Source organism: Schistocerca cancellata, chromosome 10 (genome assembly GCF_023864275.1).
Source record: "Schistocerca cancellata isolate TAMUIC-IGC-003103 chromosome 10, iqSchCanc2.1, whole genome shotgun sequence".
NCBI lineage: Eukaryota > Metazoa > Arthropoda > Insecta > Orthoptera > Acrididae > Schistocerca > Schistocerca cancellata.
The window spans coordinates 158540273-158559114 of record NC_064635.1 but is presented as its reverse complement, the minus strand read 5'-3'; the positions used below and the strand labels follow the sequence as shown (position 1 = coordinate 158559114).

Here is an 18842-nt window from a genome sequence, read left to right as displayed (position 1 = left end):
GTCTTGGAAAGATAAAAGAAAGTACTAAAGGGTGATAGTGCATTATTTAAGGCTTATGTTTTCAGCTTACTGTGGAAACTGATTGAACCATGGATTTATTTTCACAGAATATTCTTAAGAATTTATTTTAATTACTAGCGATTCATCAAGAATATTAGCACATTTAATCACACTATGTGAGCGTGGAAGTAGTTGCCAGGGAGTAACTGATGAAATCATAAGCAAATTCCTTTTCAACAAATGGTAATTTATTCACTTCAATGGCGCCTAAAGCTTTTCTGTAAAAGAAACCTATTTAAAATTATAATCAGAAAGCACCCTTATATATCAAGTTACAATTTATTCAGAAGCAGAAAGAAACAAATTTTTGACTGTATGAGCTTTCGGGCTGAGAACCCTGCTGCTCCCTTTTGACACGGCCGTAGTTACAACCGCTCACAACAACCTCTGAAAGACTAAACTGGTGCAAATCTGCAACATACCAGATTACTTTAAACTAAAAGTTTTAACAATTCACACAAGCACACAAACTATGCACCCCGTAGGAGGGATAGAAATGGTACAAAACACTAACATTAAAATATTAACTTTGCCACCGAAGGTGCAACTTTATTTAAACTTCTAAGAAAATTCTTACGGTGAAAGGGTGGCAACTTTATATACTAAAATGACCGTTTAAATAAAAGCCCATGAATTGCAATTTTTAATATGCTCTACAGTACACCGATACCGCCTCTCAAAATGATAGGCACGATCGAAACATATTTCAGGAATTAGGCCGTTACACTCCAAGAAGTAAATTCGTTAACACACCAAATCCGACAAACATGACAGAGGCAGTTCCGAACGACAGACAGACACTAATTGCCTAACAAAAGCGGACGAGAGACAGACAAGCAAGCTGGGGACGAGAGACTGGCCAAGAAAACAAGTAGAATTTAACAAGAGTAAATCACAGAACGTATCACCAATCACTTAACTTCTAATGGTCTGGGATTTCTCGAGAAGACCTGGCGCAGCACCTCCAAATCGCTCTCCCGAACCGTCCGCTGCCAGCCACTTCAACGGACGCAGGAAGGCGCGCCAACCTCCCGTCTTTCCCGGTCCGCGCCAACCGACCGACTGCCCGCTGCTCCGTCCGCGACTGCTGCTCCGTCGCGACTGCCCTGCTGGTGCGTCTCCCACTCACTTCCAGGCACACGACGGCGGGAATACTGGCTCGGACTCAACCGTGCAGAGGAAACACGCCCACTGGCAAAACGACATCCCTGCACCAGGAAAGGACCGAGCCAGGCTCCACAAGATGGTAACTGAAGGGGCCCAGAAGCGCTCGGAGAACCAGTTACACCACAGCGTCGCAGCTCGCACTGGCCAGACTGATGTCGTGGGTTGACTCCTGTAGCTCTCGTGTCGTCGGCGAAGTCACTACCCCTCGCTGTACACCGCGGCCCACTAGACTCCCGTGGAGACCTCACATGCGCCGACGCTCAAGACGGACAAGTCATCTTGTGTCTCAGTGTGCGACCGACCAACCGATCGATCCAACCGCCAATGACCATTGCCTGAGCAAACTCGAGCACACTGGCGGCCTAACGCGCAGACTCGGATGCAGGAACTAAGCCCCGACCGGGTGACCACTCGCTGAGTTCTCTTACTGGCGGAGTGGAAAGACTCTCATTTTGCCGACTCTAAAGGTTGATCCGAACGACAGACTTATTAGCACTCCGACCGACAGACAGACACTAATTGCCTAACAAATGCTGAGACAGACTAGCAAGCTGGGGACGAGAGACTGACCCAGACTGACTCCGACTGACCAACTGACCTCTGGCGAGTTTTTTTTTTTTTTTTTTTCCTTTATTGAATTTCAATTCCCCCCGAAGGGGGCGGGCTGGCAGCAGCTTAGGACGCCACTCTGCAGCCTACAGATTTTCTGACAAAGAGCAGGAGAATAAATAATAATAAAAAACAGGCGATAAAATCGGGGACTTAGTGAGTAACAAGGTGAAAAGAAAATGGGGAAATTAAAACAAACAACAGAGGGATGATGAAGCGAATAAAAATACATACGGAGCAGACAGGGGAAACAATAGACAATTAAAAAAAACACGGCGACAGTCTGGATTCTGTTCGCAAAGTATATAAAATGCACACCCAGCGACAGCATGGTTTCTGTTCGCAACACAACACTGAATAGTCACTAGAACACAGCACGAAAAAGGCGGCAAAGGTGACACCACAGTCGAGAGCAGGTGGGGGGAAACTGGACAGGAGATGGGAAAACAAAAAGGGGGGGAAAGGAGAGTAAAAGCGAAGGGGGGGGGGGGGAACCAGGAAAGGAGCCGATGGAGGATGAGGACCCATAAGAGGGGTGGGGGGCAGACGCGACAGGGAGGGGGGTAGGCAGAGGAGGGGAATACAAAAGGACTGGGGGGGAGAAGGGAGGTAGGGAGAGGTGTAGTGGGGAGGAAACAGGACAGAAGGGGGGGGAAGAGGGAGCCCAGGGAAAGGACAGAGGAAAGGAGGGGGAGGGAGGATCAGAGTTGATAGGAAGGATAAATGGAGGGAGAGAGGGCATCGTCCGGGAGGGGGAGTTGACGGAAGCCACCCTGGGAAAGGAGATGGAGGGTGTAGAGATGGAGGGTAGGGGGGACACAACGGTGAAGACGGGGCAGGGGGCGAGGATGGGAGAGGAGAGGAGCAACCAGGGGGTGAGGGGGTTCAAGACGGCGGGAGGTGTAGAGGATGCGGATATGTTCGAGGAAGAGGAGCAGATGGGGGAAAGGAATGAGATCATAGAGGATCCGCGTGGGGGACGGGAGGCGGATACGGAAGGCGAGGCGGAGTGCATGACGCTCAAGGATCTGGAGGGACTGATACAATTTGGGGGGGGCAGATATCCAGGCAGGACTGGCATAACAGAGGATGGGACGGATTAAGGATTTGTAGGTGTGGAGGATGGTAGAGGGGTGCAACCCCCATGTCCGCTCTGGCGAGCTCATAGCGCCCGTTAAAAGCACGTGAACAGGCAACCTTTCCTCTTTCCCACCAGAGGGAGACACCAAAGCTGCGATTGCCACACCGGCGCCACCGCCAGAAACGGAGGGCGACTGCTTCACACTACGCGCTGCGGCGCGCTCTTCAAAGCAGCAATTTTTTACCACGGCTCACTGATAAGCGACAGTTTTCTGTGTCGATAACAGTTCTGCGTTGTAAGAGCTACACACAAGGACATCTGGTGTCGTTTCTCACAGTGATTTCTGCAATTCTAATATTCACATAATCAATATGCCAAACATCAGTTATACTAAACGAACAGCGTCTTGAAAATTAGTTATCAGATTAACATAGCTAAAAGTAAAGCAAGGATCTGGAATGTAGTCGAACCAAGTCTGGAGATGAAGGGAGAAATATGTCGATTACAAAACGAAGCACTGCACGTAGTATAAGAGTTTCGCCATTTGGGTTACAAAACAACTGACGACGGCAGAAGTGGATGTAAAGTGCGAAGTGGCAATAGCAAGCAAAACATTTCTACGATAAAAGGGAAGTAGGCAGATTGGGCATTAACGTGCCGGTGACAATGAGGTCATCAGATACGGATCATGGACTGGGGAAGGATAGCGAGGGAAATCGGCCGTGATCTTTCAAGACTGCCAAGTCGACAATGGCCTTGAAAATGATTTGGGAATTTCACGGACAAGTTAACTACTCACGACCGAGCGGGGTTTTGAATTGGTGCACAGTGGCTCATTTTCTACAAAAGGCAGAAGAAAGTCAGTAAATCTAAGGTCTTAATTTCATAAGTAATACCCCGTAATCCGGAAAAGATGGTACCACAGCCTAACATTTTTCAACGATAGTGATTTTACCATTCAAGAAAGAGAGCGAGACCTGTTACGCAGCTGAAAGAAGCGCTTGCCATGAGTTTGTAGCGTAAATTTGAGCGCTGTTGAAAATCATAATTGTTCTTGTTCACAGTGAATTTTTTCAGTACTATTTAACGTCGAGTGTTATTTTATGATGCCAACGGCCTTGCCGCAGCGGTAACACCGGTTCCCGTCGGATCCCCGAAGTTAAGCGCTGTCGGGCTGGGCTACCACTTGGATGGGTGACCTTCCGGTCTGCCGAGTGCTGTTGGCAAGCGGGGTGCATTCAGCCCTTGTGAGGCAAACTGAGGAGCTATTTGACTGAGAAGTAGCGGCTCCGGTCTCAGAAACTGACATACGGCCGGGAGAGCGGTGTGCTGACCACATGCCCCTCCATATCCGCATCCAGTGACGCCTGGGGTATGAGGATGAAACGGCGTCCGGTCGGTACCGTTGGGCCTCTACGGCCTGTTCGGGAGGAGTTTAGTTTTAGTTAAAGTTATTTTATGATGTATTGCATACGTTATGTAATAGAAAATACTTTGTATGGTTGCAAACAGTGATGTCAAAATTGTTTTTGATTGTTGTTATGCATTAATACTTTGGAAACTCACAATTTTAAACATAGCTGACGACAGCAACAATAAATAAATTTTCCATACTTTTGTAAAGTACACAGCCAACCGGTTGGATAAATTTATAGTAAAAATCTTGCCCAGGTTTCAAACTACTATAGATATCTTCTTCAAAGGGAAGTCACATATATTACATCACGTTAAAATTGTAAACCTACGCTGATGAGCCAAAACATTATAACGACCTGCTTAATAACTTCTTTGTCCGTCTTTGGAACGAAATACATCACTGATTCTGCGTATCAGGGATCCGACAGTCTGTTGGTAGGTTTGTAAAGGTAAGTGGCATTAGACTTCTACGCACAGGTCACGTAATTCGCGCCGCTCCGAGTGACCGCACGGTTAGCGGCGCCATGTCACGGATTGCGCGGCCCCTCCCGTCGGAGGTTCGAGTCCTCTCTCGGGCATGGGAGTGTATGTTGTTCTCAGCATAAGTTTGTTTAAGTAGTATGTAAGTGTAGGGACTGATGACCTCAGTAGTTTGGTCCCTTAGGAATTCACACACATTTGAACATTTGAACGTAATTGCGGTAAATAAAGGGGCGGCTGATTGGCGTACGCAGTGATGGCGCCCGAAAACGACCCAGATGGCTTGCATAGGATTTACATCAGGCGAATCTGGTCGTCGAGACGTCAACTTTACTTTCTTATAATGGTAAGAAATGACTTACAATAAAATTCAAATGAAACTCTATATTCAAAAGAAATGGTTTAAACATCAGCTGAATTTTCACTTTAGTATTTGCATAACACGACTTTAAGAAATAACTTTACACAAGGCAAATCTCGTATTCCTATCGTAGCAATCCACATAACATCCCACTACCTGAGCTTCGTTTTATCTCAGTAAGACAAAACAATGCTACACGCTTGCGTGCTCACTGCAGTCTCTCAACATTCCATAAAAACTCATAAATAATGTCATTAGCTTCTCTCTCCATAGTTTCATCTAAAATATTCCATTTTTCTCTTACCACACTTGGAAAAATAATTTCCTGACCATTCTTCAAAATACTGCTCAACTCAGAATGCATGTAAAATTGCTAGAGCTCTGAGGCAGAGGCGGTGTAGTAACACAAAGAGCTACACTTATCGATATTTAGATAAGAAACAGAATTTACAGTGTCACTGAAAGAATCTCCATACCTCACAATGACACTGATGATATCAGTGATAAAGATGATATTTTTATCCGTAAATTGAAAGTGGAAGAGGGAGAAAGGAAAGGAGGGGGACGATTGATATCACCTGCATCGGCACTTCTCGCAGAATCAGCGGCGACGAGTGAAAATGTGCGGTTCTGTACTTTTGGACACGTTTCGAAAGAACAGGCACCACACATATATATTATCACTAGGTTGAATGACCTACATCACAAGTCAAAAACGTAAACAAAGCTTGGCAGATCCAGTGCGCTAGTAGACATAGAACTACCACCCATACCCAAAGTTTCAGTTTTCTACAAATTGGATCTGGCAAGACTACTCCAGAGCAACGGTTTCAGTCTTCCACTTGAATACTCCTTTCCGATGACTGTAGGAAGAAGTGTATGCATTGTAGTACCAATCTTGCTGTACCATGTTTCAGGTGCTGGCCACGGAGAAGACTTCAGGTACATCTGCATCGGAACCATGTTCGGTGACCCACCTGTAAAAGACTCCTTCGACGGCAAACTCACTGACAAGCTGACGCGCCTCTGGACCAACTTCGCCAAGACAGGGTGGGTACCGAATACTGCCTGCACAGGGCTCATATGCCTCTAAGATGTAATCAAGTTCTCTCAAAACTTACGGCTCTCTTCTTCTAACCAAGACCTAATGAGGGTTCCTGGAACAAAATACTGTAGTCACCCTTCGACAACAAGGGTGATCGACAAAACTACCATCCAATATCAATGACGTCCATTTGTTCTAATATCCTAGAAAAATAATCGGAGCTCAAACGTAATGAGATATCTCAATTAGACCGACGTCCTACATGCCAACCACCATGGATTCCGAAAACATCGATCGTGTGAAACCTAACTCGCACTTCTTTGACATCTCACCCCGAAAGCCGCGTATGAAGGCAGTCCGGTAGATGCAGTACAGTACTTCTTGATTTCGAAAATCATTCCAATCACTACAAAACTACGCTTATTAGCGAAAGTAATATGCCGTATCAAGTGAAACGTGTAGCTGGATCGAAGATTTCTTCGTAAGGAGGATGCAGAATGTTATCTCTGATCGACAGATGTGAAAGTAATCTGAGGTGTACACCAGGGAAGTCGCTGTTCAATGATTTGCAGATATACACAGAAGAGCCAAAGAAACTGGTACACCTGCCTAATATCGTGTAGGGCTTCGACGAGCAGGAAAAAGTGCCCGCAACACTGTCTGGCATGGATTCGACTAATGTCTGAAGTAGTGCTGGAGGGAACTGACACCATGAATCCTGCATGGCTGTCCGTAAATCCGCAATAGTAAGAGGGGGTGGAGATCTCTTCAGAACAGCACGTTGTAAGGCGTCCCAGACACGCTCAATAATGTTCACGTGTGGGGAGTTTAGTGACCATCCGAACTGTTTAAATTCAAAAGAGTGCTCTTGAAATCACTCTGTAGCAATGATAGTCGTGTGTGGTGTCGCATTGCCCTGCTGGAATCGCACAAGTCCCTCGGAATGCACAATGGACAGGAATGGATACGGGTGAATGAGACAGGATGCTTGCTTACGTCTCACCTGTCAGATCGCATCTAGACATATCAGTGGTCCCATTTCACTCCAAATGCATACGCCTCACACCATGACAGAGCCTTCACCAGCTTTAACAGTCCCCTGGTGACATGTAGGATCCATGGATTCATGAGGTTGTCTCCATACCCATCTGCTCGATACTATTTGAAACGAGACTCGTTCTACCAGGAAACATGTTTCCAGTAATCAACAGTCCAATGTCGGTATTGATGGACCCAGGTTTGGTTCGTGCAGTCATCAAGGGTACACGAGTAGGCCTTTGGCTCCAAAAGCCATATCGATGATATTTCGTTGAATGTTTCGCACACTGACAGTATTGAAATCTGCAGCAACTTGCGGAAGGGTTGTACTTCCGTCACGTTGAACGATTGTCTTTAGTCGTCTTTGGTCCCGTTCTTGCAGGATCTCTTTTCGGCCGCAGCGTTGTCGTAGATTTGATGTTTTACCGGATTCTTGACATTCACGGTACACTCGTGAAATGGTCGTACGGGAAAATCCCCACTTCATCGCTACCTCAGATGTGCTGTGCCCCAACGCTAGTGCGCCGACTATAACACCACGTTCAAACTCACTTAAATCTTGATAAACTGCCATTGAAGCAGCAGTAACCGATCTAACAACTGCGCGAGACACTTTTTGTCTTATATAGGCGTTGCCGACCGCAGCGGCGTATTCTGCCTGTTTACATATATCTTTATTTGAATACGCAGCCTATACAAGATTCTTTGGCGCTTCGGTGTATTAACAGTAACCAGAATTATTGGCAACTTTATTTAACTGAGCGGAAATGTTAAGCTGTGCCGTTCACAAGATGAGACATGCACTATGTTATAACTAAAACATTAACGATTTTAGTTGGTATAGATCAGCTCATACCAATACCTGGATATTACAAGAGAGGTTGCTTATATATTAGCCGTGCGGCCCATCCTAGAATATCGTTCAGTTATGTCGTACTAGTACCAAACAGCACTAACACATAATATGGCACGCACACAGAAAGGACTGCAGGAATGGTCATAGGTTTGTTTGACCCCTAGGAGAATGTCACGGAGGGCCTATAGAAACTGAATTGGCAGATGCAAACTGTGCTGACCAAAACAAAGTTTCAGAGACCCGGTTTAAACGATCAGTCTAGGAATACACAACATCACCCTTTGTATCACTCCTATAAGAGTAACGAGGAAGAGATTAGACTAATTTAAAAGAGGACAAAGGAGCCGAAACAATCTTTCTCCCAGCGCTATATACGTGAATGGAACGGAAAGGGGCCCCTATTAACGGGTATTGGGTTGTTTTGGGGAAGGAGACCAGACAGCGAGGTCATCGGATTAGGGAAGGACGAGGAAGGAAGCCGGCCGTGCCCTTTGAAAGGAACCATCCCGGCATTTGCCTGGAGCGATTTAGAGAAATCACGGAAAACCTAAATCAGGATGGCCGGACACGGTATTGAACCGTCGTCCTCCCGAATGCGAGCCCAGTGTCTAAGCACTGCGTCACCTCGCTCAGTTAGTAACGGGTATAACTGGAAGCGCCATCTGCCGTGAACATCACAGTGGTTTGAGTCATATGGACGCAGATACAGAGACCGTTTGTCTTCACTGCGCATTGTCATATTTTTGTTTAAGGTTTTATCCCATAGGAACAGCTTTAAAGCTCTTCACGATACTAGACATATAGTAAACTTGACAATTTAATATAGTAGTTAGGTATCTCGTTTGTGTAACTGAGCAACTACCAGAATCGACAGGTTTTACGATGACGTAACTCTGCAGTAACTAGAAGCGTTCAGTAGCAAAAACGCATAAAGTACCTGATTCAAATCTAAACTGAGCTGCCAATGTTGCAGAATGGCTGCCCTATGAAAAGGTATACCACGTTCCGTTTATCACGCCCGAATGCTGATGCTAGATGGGACATGTCATGCAAGAGTACGGAGAGTATGCACAGTATCTGAGCACTCTGCCAAAGACAGGTTTTCGGTGGAGAGTGCTACAGCGCGAATCATCTAAAACTTGCACACCAAATTTTGCGTGAATGGAAAGCACTATTCATGTGCGGTTTTCACAGCATGGATTAGCAGTCAGGGGGTCGTATTGTTAGCCAATAAATAAATTGTAATTATACTTAGAAAGTCTATTTTTCTTGCAAACAGAGACTTTTTTCAAAGGAACACTGCCTATTGACATTAACAGACTAAAAATAGGGAAAATTAGAACGTTAGTAGTGTTTCATATAGGATTCTGGTGCGAGTCGTTTATGACATCTGGTATTTGGAAGAGTTTCCACACTGACACTTCTCTGCGGCATTCGAGCTTCGTCGTTTCTGTTGTGGGTTAGCAGGAGAGCCAACACCGTATTATTAGAGGAAGCCGAAAGGCACGCGTTTTAGCTCAAGCAGGCTGGCGTGAGGTCTGGAACAGGACAAGGAAATTAGACTTTAGAAAAACGGACGTAGCCGGTGGAATACTTAACTTTAATCCATTAATGATGAGCGTCGCTCTTGACGGTACATGATTACAGTATCAATAGTAACTGGTAATGGCGCCTTGCTAGGTCATAGCAAATGACGTAGCTGAAGGCTATGCTAACTATCGTCTCGGCAATTAGCGTATTTTGTCAGTGAACCATCGCTAGCAAAGTCGGTTGTACCACTCGGCGCGAGTGCTAGGAAGTCTCTCTAGAGCTGCCGTGTGGCGGCGCTCGGTCTGCAATCACTGATAGTGGCGACACGCGGGTCCGACGTATACTAACGGACAGCGGCCGATTTAAAGGCTACCACCTAGCAAGTGTGGTGTCCGGCGGTGACACCACAGTTTCTAGGTACGATGTTGTTATGTTTGCTTACATTGTCCTCGTGTGCTCCTGGCGCGCATTTCGACTTGCTAATCAGTTAACGTGTGGCCGTCCAAGCAGTGGGTCGTGACTGAGCGATGGGATTTACCTATGCAGAAAAAGTCGGTACGCTCATCGTGTGTGAAGAGTATAGGAAGAATGCAGTTCATTCTCATATGGGTAAACGGCAAGATACCGCAACAGACGTCAACCATCTCTGCAGCTACGAGGGCTGTCCAGAAAGTAAGTTACGATTGATCGCGAAACGAAAATCACAGTGAAAATCAGAAATGTTTCATTTGTAAGTTAGTTACACCTTTCAGCTACTTGTCTACGTAGTCGCCGTTCTGACTCAGACATTCGTCGTAGCGTTGTACCAACTTTCCAATACCCTCATCGTAGAAGGCAGCTGCCAGTGCTTTCCGCCAATTCTCTACGCTGGCCTAAAGCTCGTTGTCTGTGCCAAAATGTTGTCTTCATAGCCAGCGGTTCGTTTGAGCAGAGATGGAACTCAGTGGGAGACAATTACGGGCTGTATTGTGGGTAACCAAACATTTCCAATTGAAACGATGCACGAACATCTTCATCTGCAGAATGAGGCTGAGAATTGTCTTGAAGAAGAAACCGCACGACAGTTATGTAATGTTGGTTGCATAGCTTCAGGGGAAAATTCTTACCAGGCCCTCGTACTTGGCGGGAGACACTATTTTCTACAACATCTTTACGCGCTTACTAAGAGCTCAGGAATGAAAAGAGCGACATAATTCTACCTAGAGTCATACTAGAGACACTGCCCAACACATCTTTGCAAAGCTTTATCGGATTTTCATAGTCGTTTCCATTTCGCGACCGATCGTAACTTACTTTCTGGACAGTCCTCGTATTTATCAACCTCTTCAAGCAGGTTCTGAAAGTGGTAGTGCAACAACTAGACAATTTAACAGAAGGAAACAGGTGACTACAGACGAGGGGGAAATTGATGTTCTTGCTCCTTTGCAGTCGATCCGCAAGTTGGCTCCCGGGCAATCACACGAGTCAGCAAGTGTCCCACACATCGACTTAGGTTCTATTCCTATCACGTCTCTCTCCGGGAAGAGCTGCTTGGAAACGAGTGTGAGAATTGTGTTTACTTCTGTACATGAATATTAAGACAGAATATTCCAGACGTATCATGTATCTTGTTTAGTGATGAAGCCACATTTGCCAACCGTGGCCAGGCAAACCGCCGAAACAAGCGGTATTGGTCTGTTGACAGTCGACATTGGCTTCTTCAGGTGGAACGTCAGCGTGCATAGAGTGTAAACGTGTGGTGTGAGACAACGACCAGCTCATAGACCTGCTTTTCATGAACAGAACACGTACAAGTACATCTACATCCACTCCATAAGCCACATAATGGAGTGTGGCGGAGGGTACTTTCGGTACCGCTGTCTGATCCCTCTAACCCTGTTCCACTCGCGAATAGTGCATGGGAAGAACTATTGTCGGTAAACATCTGTATTGGCTCTAGTTTCTCAAATTCCTCCTCGTGGTCAACAGACGAGACGTACGTTAGGGGAACTAATATATTGTCCGACTCCTCCTGAAAAGTGTTGAAGCACAACGCCTCTCTTGTAACGTCTGCCAGTGGAGATTGTTTAGCATCTCCGTAACGCTCTCTCGCCAGCTCAACGATCCCATGACGAAACGCACCGCTCTTCTTTGGATCTTCTCTATCTCCCGTACCAGTTCTCACTGATAGGGATCCCACATAGATGAACAATACTCAAGAATTTGGAGAACAAGCGTCTTGTAAGCCACTTCATTCGTGGGTGAGTTACATTTCCTTAAGATTCATCTAATGAACCTTGAGTCTGGTGTCTGCTTTTCAAACTATCTGTTTTATGTGGTCATTCCACTTAAGGTCGCTCTGGATAGTTACGCCTAGATATTTTAGGGCAGACGCTATGTCCAGCTGTTTGTCATCTATAGTGTAGCTGTACAGTAGTGGAGTTTTTTTCCTATGTATGCGCAGTACGTTACATTCATTTACGTTCAGGATCAACTGCTAGGATCTGCACCATTTATCAATTCCCTGCAGATTCTTACTATCTCATGGCGTTGCTACTTTGCTATAGACAATAGCCTTAAAGAGCGTCCCACACTGTCTACTATACCTTTTATATATACTGTAAACAGCAACGGTCCTATTACACTTCCCTGTGGTACTCCGGATATTACCTTTACATCTGTTGATTTAGTTCCTTTAAGAGCGACGTGTTGAGTTCTATCTGCAAGAAAGTCTTGAATCCCATCGCTGCTCCGACAGTCCGGAAGCTCGTATTTTTTTCATTAGACGGCAATGCGGGACGATGTCAAATGCCTCACTGAGATCAAGGAAGATGGTATCAACCTGAGCGCCGCTGTCCACTGCGCTGTTGTCTCATGGAGCGCGCTGAGTTTCGCAGAGTCACTGTTCGCGGAATCCATGTTTATTTTTATAGAGGAGATGTTCATTTTTCCAAAAACGTCATAATTCTTGAGCATAATATATGTTCCATAATTCTACAAGAGATTGTCGTCAACAATATAGGTCTATAATTGTGTGGTACTGTCTTACGGCCTCATTTAAAAACGGGAATGAACTGCGCTTTTTTTCCAGTTAGCCAACTTTCGTTGCTGAATCCTACTGTTGGTTCCTTTTCTCAAAATACATAGTTAAGCTACTGTGCCGACTTTTGGGTGAGACTGTGCGGGTTTCAGACGCTCTGTGGGAGGGCTAGTCATTAAACCTCCGCGGCGCAGCACTGTAGCACGCCGTAGAGGAGGCATAAAAAAAAAAAAAAAAAAAAAAAAAAAAGGGAAGAAAGGAGGCAGACCATCTTCACTTCATCAACGTTCCTCCAAACTAAGTAGAAATTGTGCACTAGAGTTGACAAAAGTCATGCGATACCTACTAATACCGTGCCGTACCGCCTTTTGCCCTGCGTAGCACAGCATGGCAATGAGTGAGCAACTCGGAAGTCCCCTGCAGGAAAATTGATTCATGTTGCCTCTTTTATAATAGCGGAAGTGTTGCCGGTGCAAAAGTTTGTGTACGAACTAAACTCTTGATTATCTCCCATATATGTTCGCTGGGATTCAGGTTTGGCTATCTGGATGACCAAATCATTCGCTCGAATTGTCTAGAATGTACTTCGAACCAATTGCGAACAAATTAGGCTAGGTGTTGGAACACGAAGTCAACAACAGCTGCAAATGGTCTCCAAGTAGCTCAGCATAATCACTTGCAGTCAATGATGAGTTCAGTTTGACCAAAGCACCAAGTCCATTCCATGTAAACACGGCCCACATCATAATGGACTCACCACCAACTTGCACAGTGCCTTGTTCACAACCTGTGTCCATGGCTTTGTAGGGTCTATGCTACAGACGAACCCGACCATCAGCTCTTACCAACTGAAACTGGGTTCAAAAATGGTTCTGAGCACTATGGGACAACTGCTGAAGTCATCAGTCCCCTAGAACTAATTAAACATAACTAACCTAAGGACATCACACACATCCATGCCCGAGGCAGAATTCGAACCTGCGACCGTAGCGGTCACGCGGTTCCAGACTGTAGCGCCTGGAACCGCTCGGTCACCCCGGCCGGCCTGAAACTGGGACTCATCTGATCAGCCGATAGTTTTCCACTCGTCTAGGGTCCAATTGATATGGTCACGAGCACAGGAGATGCGCTGCAGGCGACGTCATGCTGTTAGCAAAAGAACTCTCATTCGTCGTCTGCTGCCATAGCCCATTAATGGAAAATTTCGCTGCACAATCCTAACGGATAAGTTTTTCGTACGTCTCTATATTGATTTCTTTGGTTATTTCACGTGTTAATGTCTATTAGCACTGACAACCCTATACGAACGCTGCTGCTCTTGGTCGTTAAGTGAAGGCCGTCTACCAAGAACATTGTGCATGGTGAGAGGTAATGCCTGAAATGTGGTATTCTCGGCATGGATCTTGGAATGTTGTATTTCCTAACGATTTACGAAAAGAAATGTCTGGTACCGAGCGCCGCGGGTGTCGAATCCGCGCCAGACGGCATAGAACTCGATGACCGCTAGAGGTCTCTGCAGCAGTTGCGCTGTAAGCCGTGGCTGCACGCGCTCCTGGCCTCGAGCTTAACTGTGGAGCACGTGGTCCCAGCGGCCAATAGCGACATAACCTGTCGTGTATTTAGGCGGCTGCCTCTCACTCAGCGGGGGAAGAGGGTTTGATGGTCTGTTGGATTGATGATAGGTTCATATTCTGTCCCACCCCCGTCCGCTGCCGCGCCTGCACTCCCACATCCCACCCGCTCTCGATCTCTCCATACTCCATACCATTGCCCAAGGTGGTTTCCGCCAACTCCCCCTCCCTGATGATGCCGCCATCCCCTCTATCTACCCCTCATACCGACTTTGCTCCTCCCCTTCCTCCCCCTGTGCTTTTCCTTCAGAGCACCCTCTTTCCCTTCTCTCCCTCCTCTCTTCCTCACTCCCCCCTCCCTCCGGGCTTCCACGATCCCCCCTACCCTCTTCCCTCCCCTCCCTTCTCTTCTCCCACTGGCATCACCACCCTCCCTCCTACCCCCACCTCTTCCCTTTGGCACGTCCACTGCTTTGTGTGTGAGCACTGCATCTTCGTGCACCGGACATCGTCACCAGTTCTCGTGTGTGTTTTCGCATCAGTGCTTCAGTGTCTCTCCGTTTGCAATGCTCCGTTCACGTGTGTGAACATATTCTACCCCGTTGTGTACAGTTATAAACTTTTTCATCCAAACAGTGCGCCCGTGAATGGCTTCATTTATTTTTACTATGTCTGCCTCCCGTTCTTGTCCACCACGTTTGTTTGTTTTTATGTCTTTCTGTTTTCCTGTATGTGTTCACTGTGGCAGAAGAGCGGTGTAGATGGTCGCTGCCGGCCTACCTTTATTGTAAAGGTATTAAAATAACAATAAAGAAAAAAACTCAGGGAGGCAGTCTGGTATTCGCGTTCAGTCGGTTGATATCTCGCTTACAGACATCGCGTTTACATTGTGTGTGCTTACTTCCCGTTTACGAGTGGACGTTGTTTTGATTTCGTGACGTTGTGACCCCGTTGCTTAATACTTTGTTGTTGATCTTGGTGTCTCTCGCGGTTCTCCGTCGTCGTGCCTGTCCGTCCATTCCCTTTTGTCCGTCTTGTTGTTCGCGGGCCGGTCCCGTTCGGGCCCGCCGCGTTTTCGTTAGCGGCAACCCCGCGACCATTCCTGTGGCGGTTACAACAGAATATCCCATGCCTCCACTTCAACTACCATTCCGCGTTCAAAATCCGTTAATTCCCGTTGTGCGCCGATAATCACGTCGGAAACCTTCTCGCACGAATCAACTGTAGTCCAGTCAAATATTGGATATACCTTGCAAAAGGTGGGGTAGAACAGTTTATTTTTTCAACTCGTTCATATGGTTGGAAAGATTAGAAAACCGAGTTTCTCCAACAAAATTTCGCTTGGGAAAACTTTCTGCAGTCAAAAAACTTCGAAAATTTCGGACTTTTTTCAGTTTTTTCAAAATATCTCTGTTTCATTTGCTCCTATCGCTTTAACGTCTATTTTCTCTTTTAAAGAGCACAAAATTCTCTACAAATTTGATTTTTGCCATTTTTTTCTACTCCCAATATCTAAGGCGCTACAGCGCCTCAAAAAATACCAATTTTTCAAATTTTGTGCATAGTGGCAAGATACCTTATTTTTAACACTATTTTTTCAGTTTCTATTTGTGTAGTATAAATACATTATACATCATGTTATAAGTTGGAATTTACCACCTCACTTTCAGGTATTCAATTTCTCTGTATGCAACATGATTGCTGGCCACCCAACTATTGTGATTCTTACATCACTGCCTGAGGTTCACTATGGGCCACCTCAGCCCTGGTATTTGTAAAACTATAAATATAAAAATACATCATTAAGTGACATAAACACACACACACACACACACACACACACACACAGACACACACACACACACACACACACACACACACACACACACACACACATACACACGCACACAAAATAGATTGTCTGAGGAAACTGAACTATTTGTAGCTGCAATAGGCAACTTAATTAGGTAGGTAATTATTCTTGTGTATAAAAGCCACACAGTTGACATTAAAGATAAGTAGCTTCATTACAATTAAAATGCATTGTCAGTTACTAAAAAATGTTGACAGTTCTGGGTGTGTAATACTTGTAATATCGCACTTAAGCGCACTTGAGTCAGACATGAGCATCACTTCCAACGTTTTGATGGGCCAGGTTCCTAAGTGTCACCAGAAATACCTTGAGTTACGGACTCAGGGTCCGTACATAGAGCTGATCCCAGATTGACCTCTTCTTTAAACAGCGAGTCAGCCTCAGCAAGTTCGTTGGTTTCGTCAACGGTTTCCTCAACGTCCTCCATAACATCTTCTTCACTGTCTTCATATAATAATTTTGGCACGTTTTCACAGTTGACCCCAATACATTTCTTGCAAATTGAAGAACATTCCAAACCCACTTTTCTGCAGGAGCACGCTCCGCCACAGTTCAGCTTGCATGAGCATGAAACAATGTGAAGAAGTGCTTCAGGTGCTGGATCTTGGCTCATTATAACGGGTACTGGACCGTGGTCACTGTGATTCCAGCCCCATTTCTCAGGAGGTTCCCAGTTTCCCTTCCAACTTTGGACTTGTTGGTAAGTCCGCAACGAATGATGTTGTGCAGCATCTTGTGTAGGTGGCAACCGTGAAAGATTCAGTTTGCTTTTTGTGGCACACTTGGCGAATAGCTGGCACCGCAAATGGTCTAGTGTGTGGGAACTGCTGACACCTCCACTATACAATGCGATAGTAACCTGTTCTCCTGCAGTTATTATTTCTTCACGGGTAGCATGTGGTTTATTGAACGTGCAAAACGCTGAGGTTAGGTGTTCATTTTTCGCAACAATATTGCAGCACTTAATTTTTTTTGACCAAAAAAAGCAGATGTTGTATCACATCTGCTAAAGGCGTGGGTGAACAGAATATATTCACCAACAAACTTGTAAGATGCAGTGGAAAACCACTTGTCTTCTGCATTTCCTCTTCCTGGCTTTAAGAAAAATAAGTTTTCAATGCCTTGCCTCAAACCGGTCATGAGCACAAGTAGGTCAACATCTTCTCCTACAATGACAACACTTCCAAAATCTTTGGTTCTTGAAATGGCAGATGTTACAATTATAAAGTCAGCATCTTCTTGTGCCTGGTGCACTTCAATGCTACACTCCAGAAATTCCATTTTAAGAAGTGTGATCAAACGCATCTTGTTTCGTTCGTTGTACAAGAACTTGTCCTGAGGGACTTGGTTCACCATCTCTGATTCGACCACAACGTCAACCGGAGAATGTTGTTTGGACCTACGAATCCTCTCAGCACTCTTTGTGCTACATTTGTCTCCCGCACATGGATACCCATCAAGTACAATAGCAAATTGAGATCCAAAATGACGTTGCAGGTAAGAAACATAGCTTTGGGCTATTGACTTGAAGCAAACGTTTCGAGTCCAAGTCATTTTGTGGGTAAGGTACCCTCCATCAATGACAAAACATTTACTCGGTCCACCTGACTTCACATCTTCCACTGGAACGAAGGCATTCTAGAATGAGGATTTTGTTCGTTTTCGCATGCCTTTTTCTGTGAATAGGGACATTGGGTAAGGAGCAAGTTCATATTTCAGAAAGAAACTCTTCTTCACTTTGTTTCATTAAACAAATCCTTTGAAAAAGAGTTAAAGGATCAACAGGAGTAATTTTAGTGCTCCCAGCTTTTACAGAATTAAACGCAGAAAGGAGAGTCACAATTTTTTCTTTTCTACGGATCTTTAGATCGTGGAAATTGTCACCAACTATTCTTTGCTCGAAATTTGAAAAATTGGTATTTTTTGACGCGCTGTAGCGCCTTAGATACTGGGACTAGAAAAAAATGGCAAGAATCAAGTTTGTAGAGAATTTTGTGCTCTTTAAAAAAGAAAATAGACATCAAAGGGGTAGGATCAAATGAAACTGAGATATTTTGAAAATACTGAAAAAAGTCCGAAATTTTCGAAGTTTTTTGACTGCAGAAAGTTTTCCCAAGAGAAATTTTGTTGGCAAAACTTGGTTTTCTAACCTTTCCAACAATATGAACGCGTTAAAAAAATAAAATCTTCTACCCCACCTTTTGCAAGGTACAGGCTTTTTTTCTGACAGTTTCACTGGACTACTGAGTACAACTGACAGGAAGTTTCAAAAAGTTAGCTACTGATGAAATCGTCTCGGGTTATCCGCCGATTCGTGGCGTCGAATTGTCGCAACCTTTCAAGGAGATGTTTCTTGTAGTAAGTCAGCTTTCACTCCAATAGAATAACACAGGTGTCGCCATCATTTTATAGAATTTCGTTTTCCACATCAGAGTCAAAATAAAAGCTTGCATCATAGCTTAAACCTACAGCACAGCCTGAATAAGAGATGTGGAAGACTTGCAATGAAACTGAATTATCGAAAACAATTATTGATCTGACTGGGTATGTTCACATCAACCCCACTATTTCTGTTTTATTACTAGAATCTTTAAAGTGCTATTTCTTGCATTTTTCATTGAGCTGGTATACTAACTTTTAGAGGTGGTCTTTATTGTTTTGAATGATAACGACATCATCTGCAAACAAAAGTACGATCAAGCATTCCTCATTCGTTACCTTAGTTTCTTTTACTTT

The 18842-nt window shown here is 45.0% G+C and overlaps 1 protein-coding gene and 1 pseudogene across 2 annotated transcripts in view; both read left to right on the top strand.

Moving 5' to 3' along the window:
* LOC126106564 (pyrethroid hydrolase Ces2a-like) overlaps positions 1-18842 on the top strand; it is a 319251-nt gene that overhangs the window by 291441 nt on the left and 8968 nt on the right. For both annotated transcript variants that reach the window (XM_049912908.1, XM_049912907.1), the window contains one exon: positions 6092-6224. In XM_049912908.1, the coding sequence (XP_049768865.1) occupies positions 6092-6224 (133 nt within the window). The remainder of the gene's footprint in view (positions 1-6091; positions 6225-18842) is intronic.
* Positions 4026-4143, top strand: LOC126106924 (5S ribosomal RNA; annotated as a pseudogene).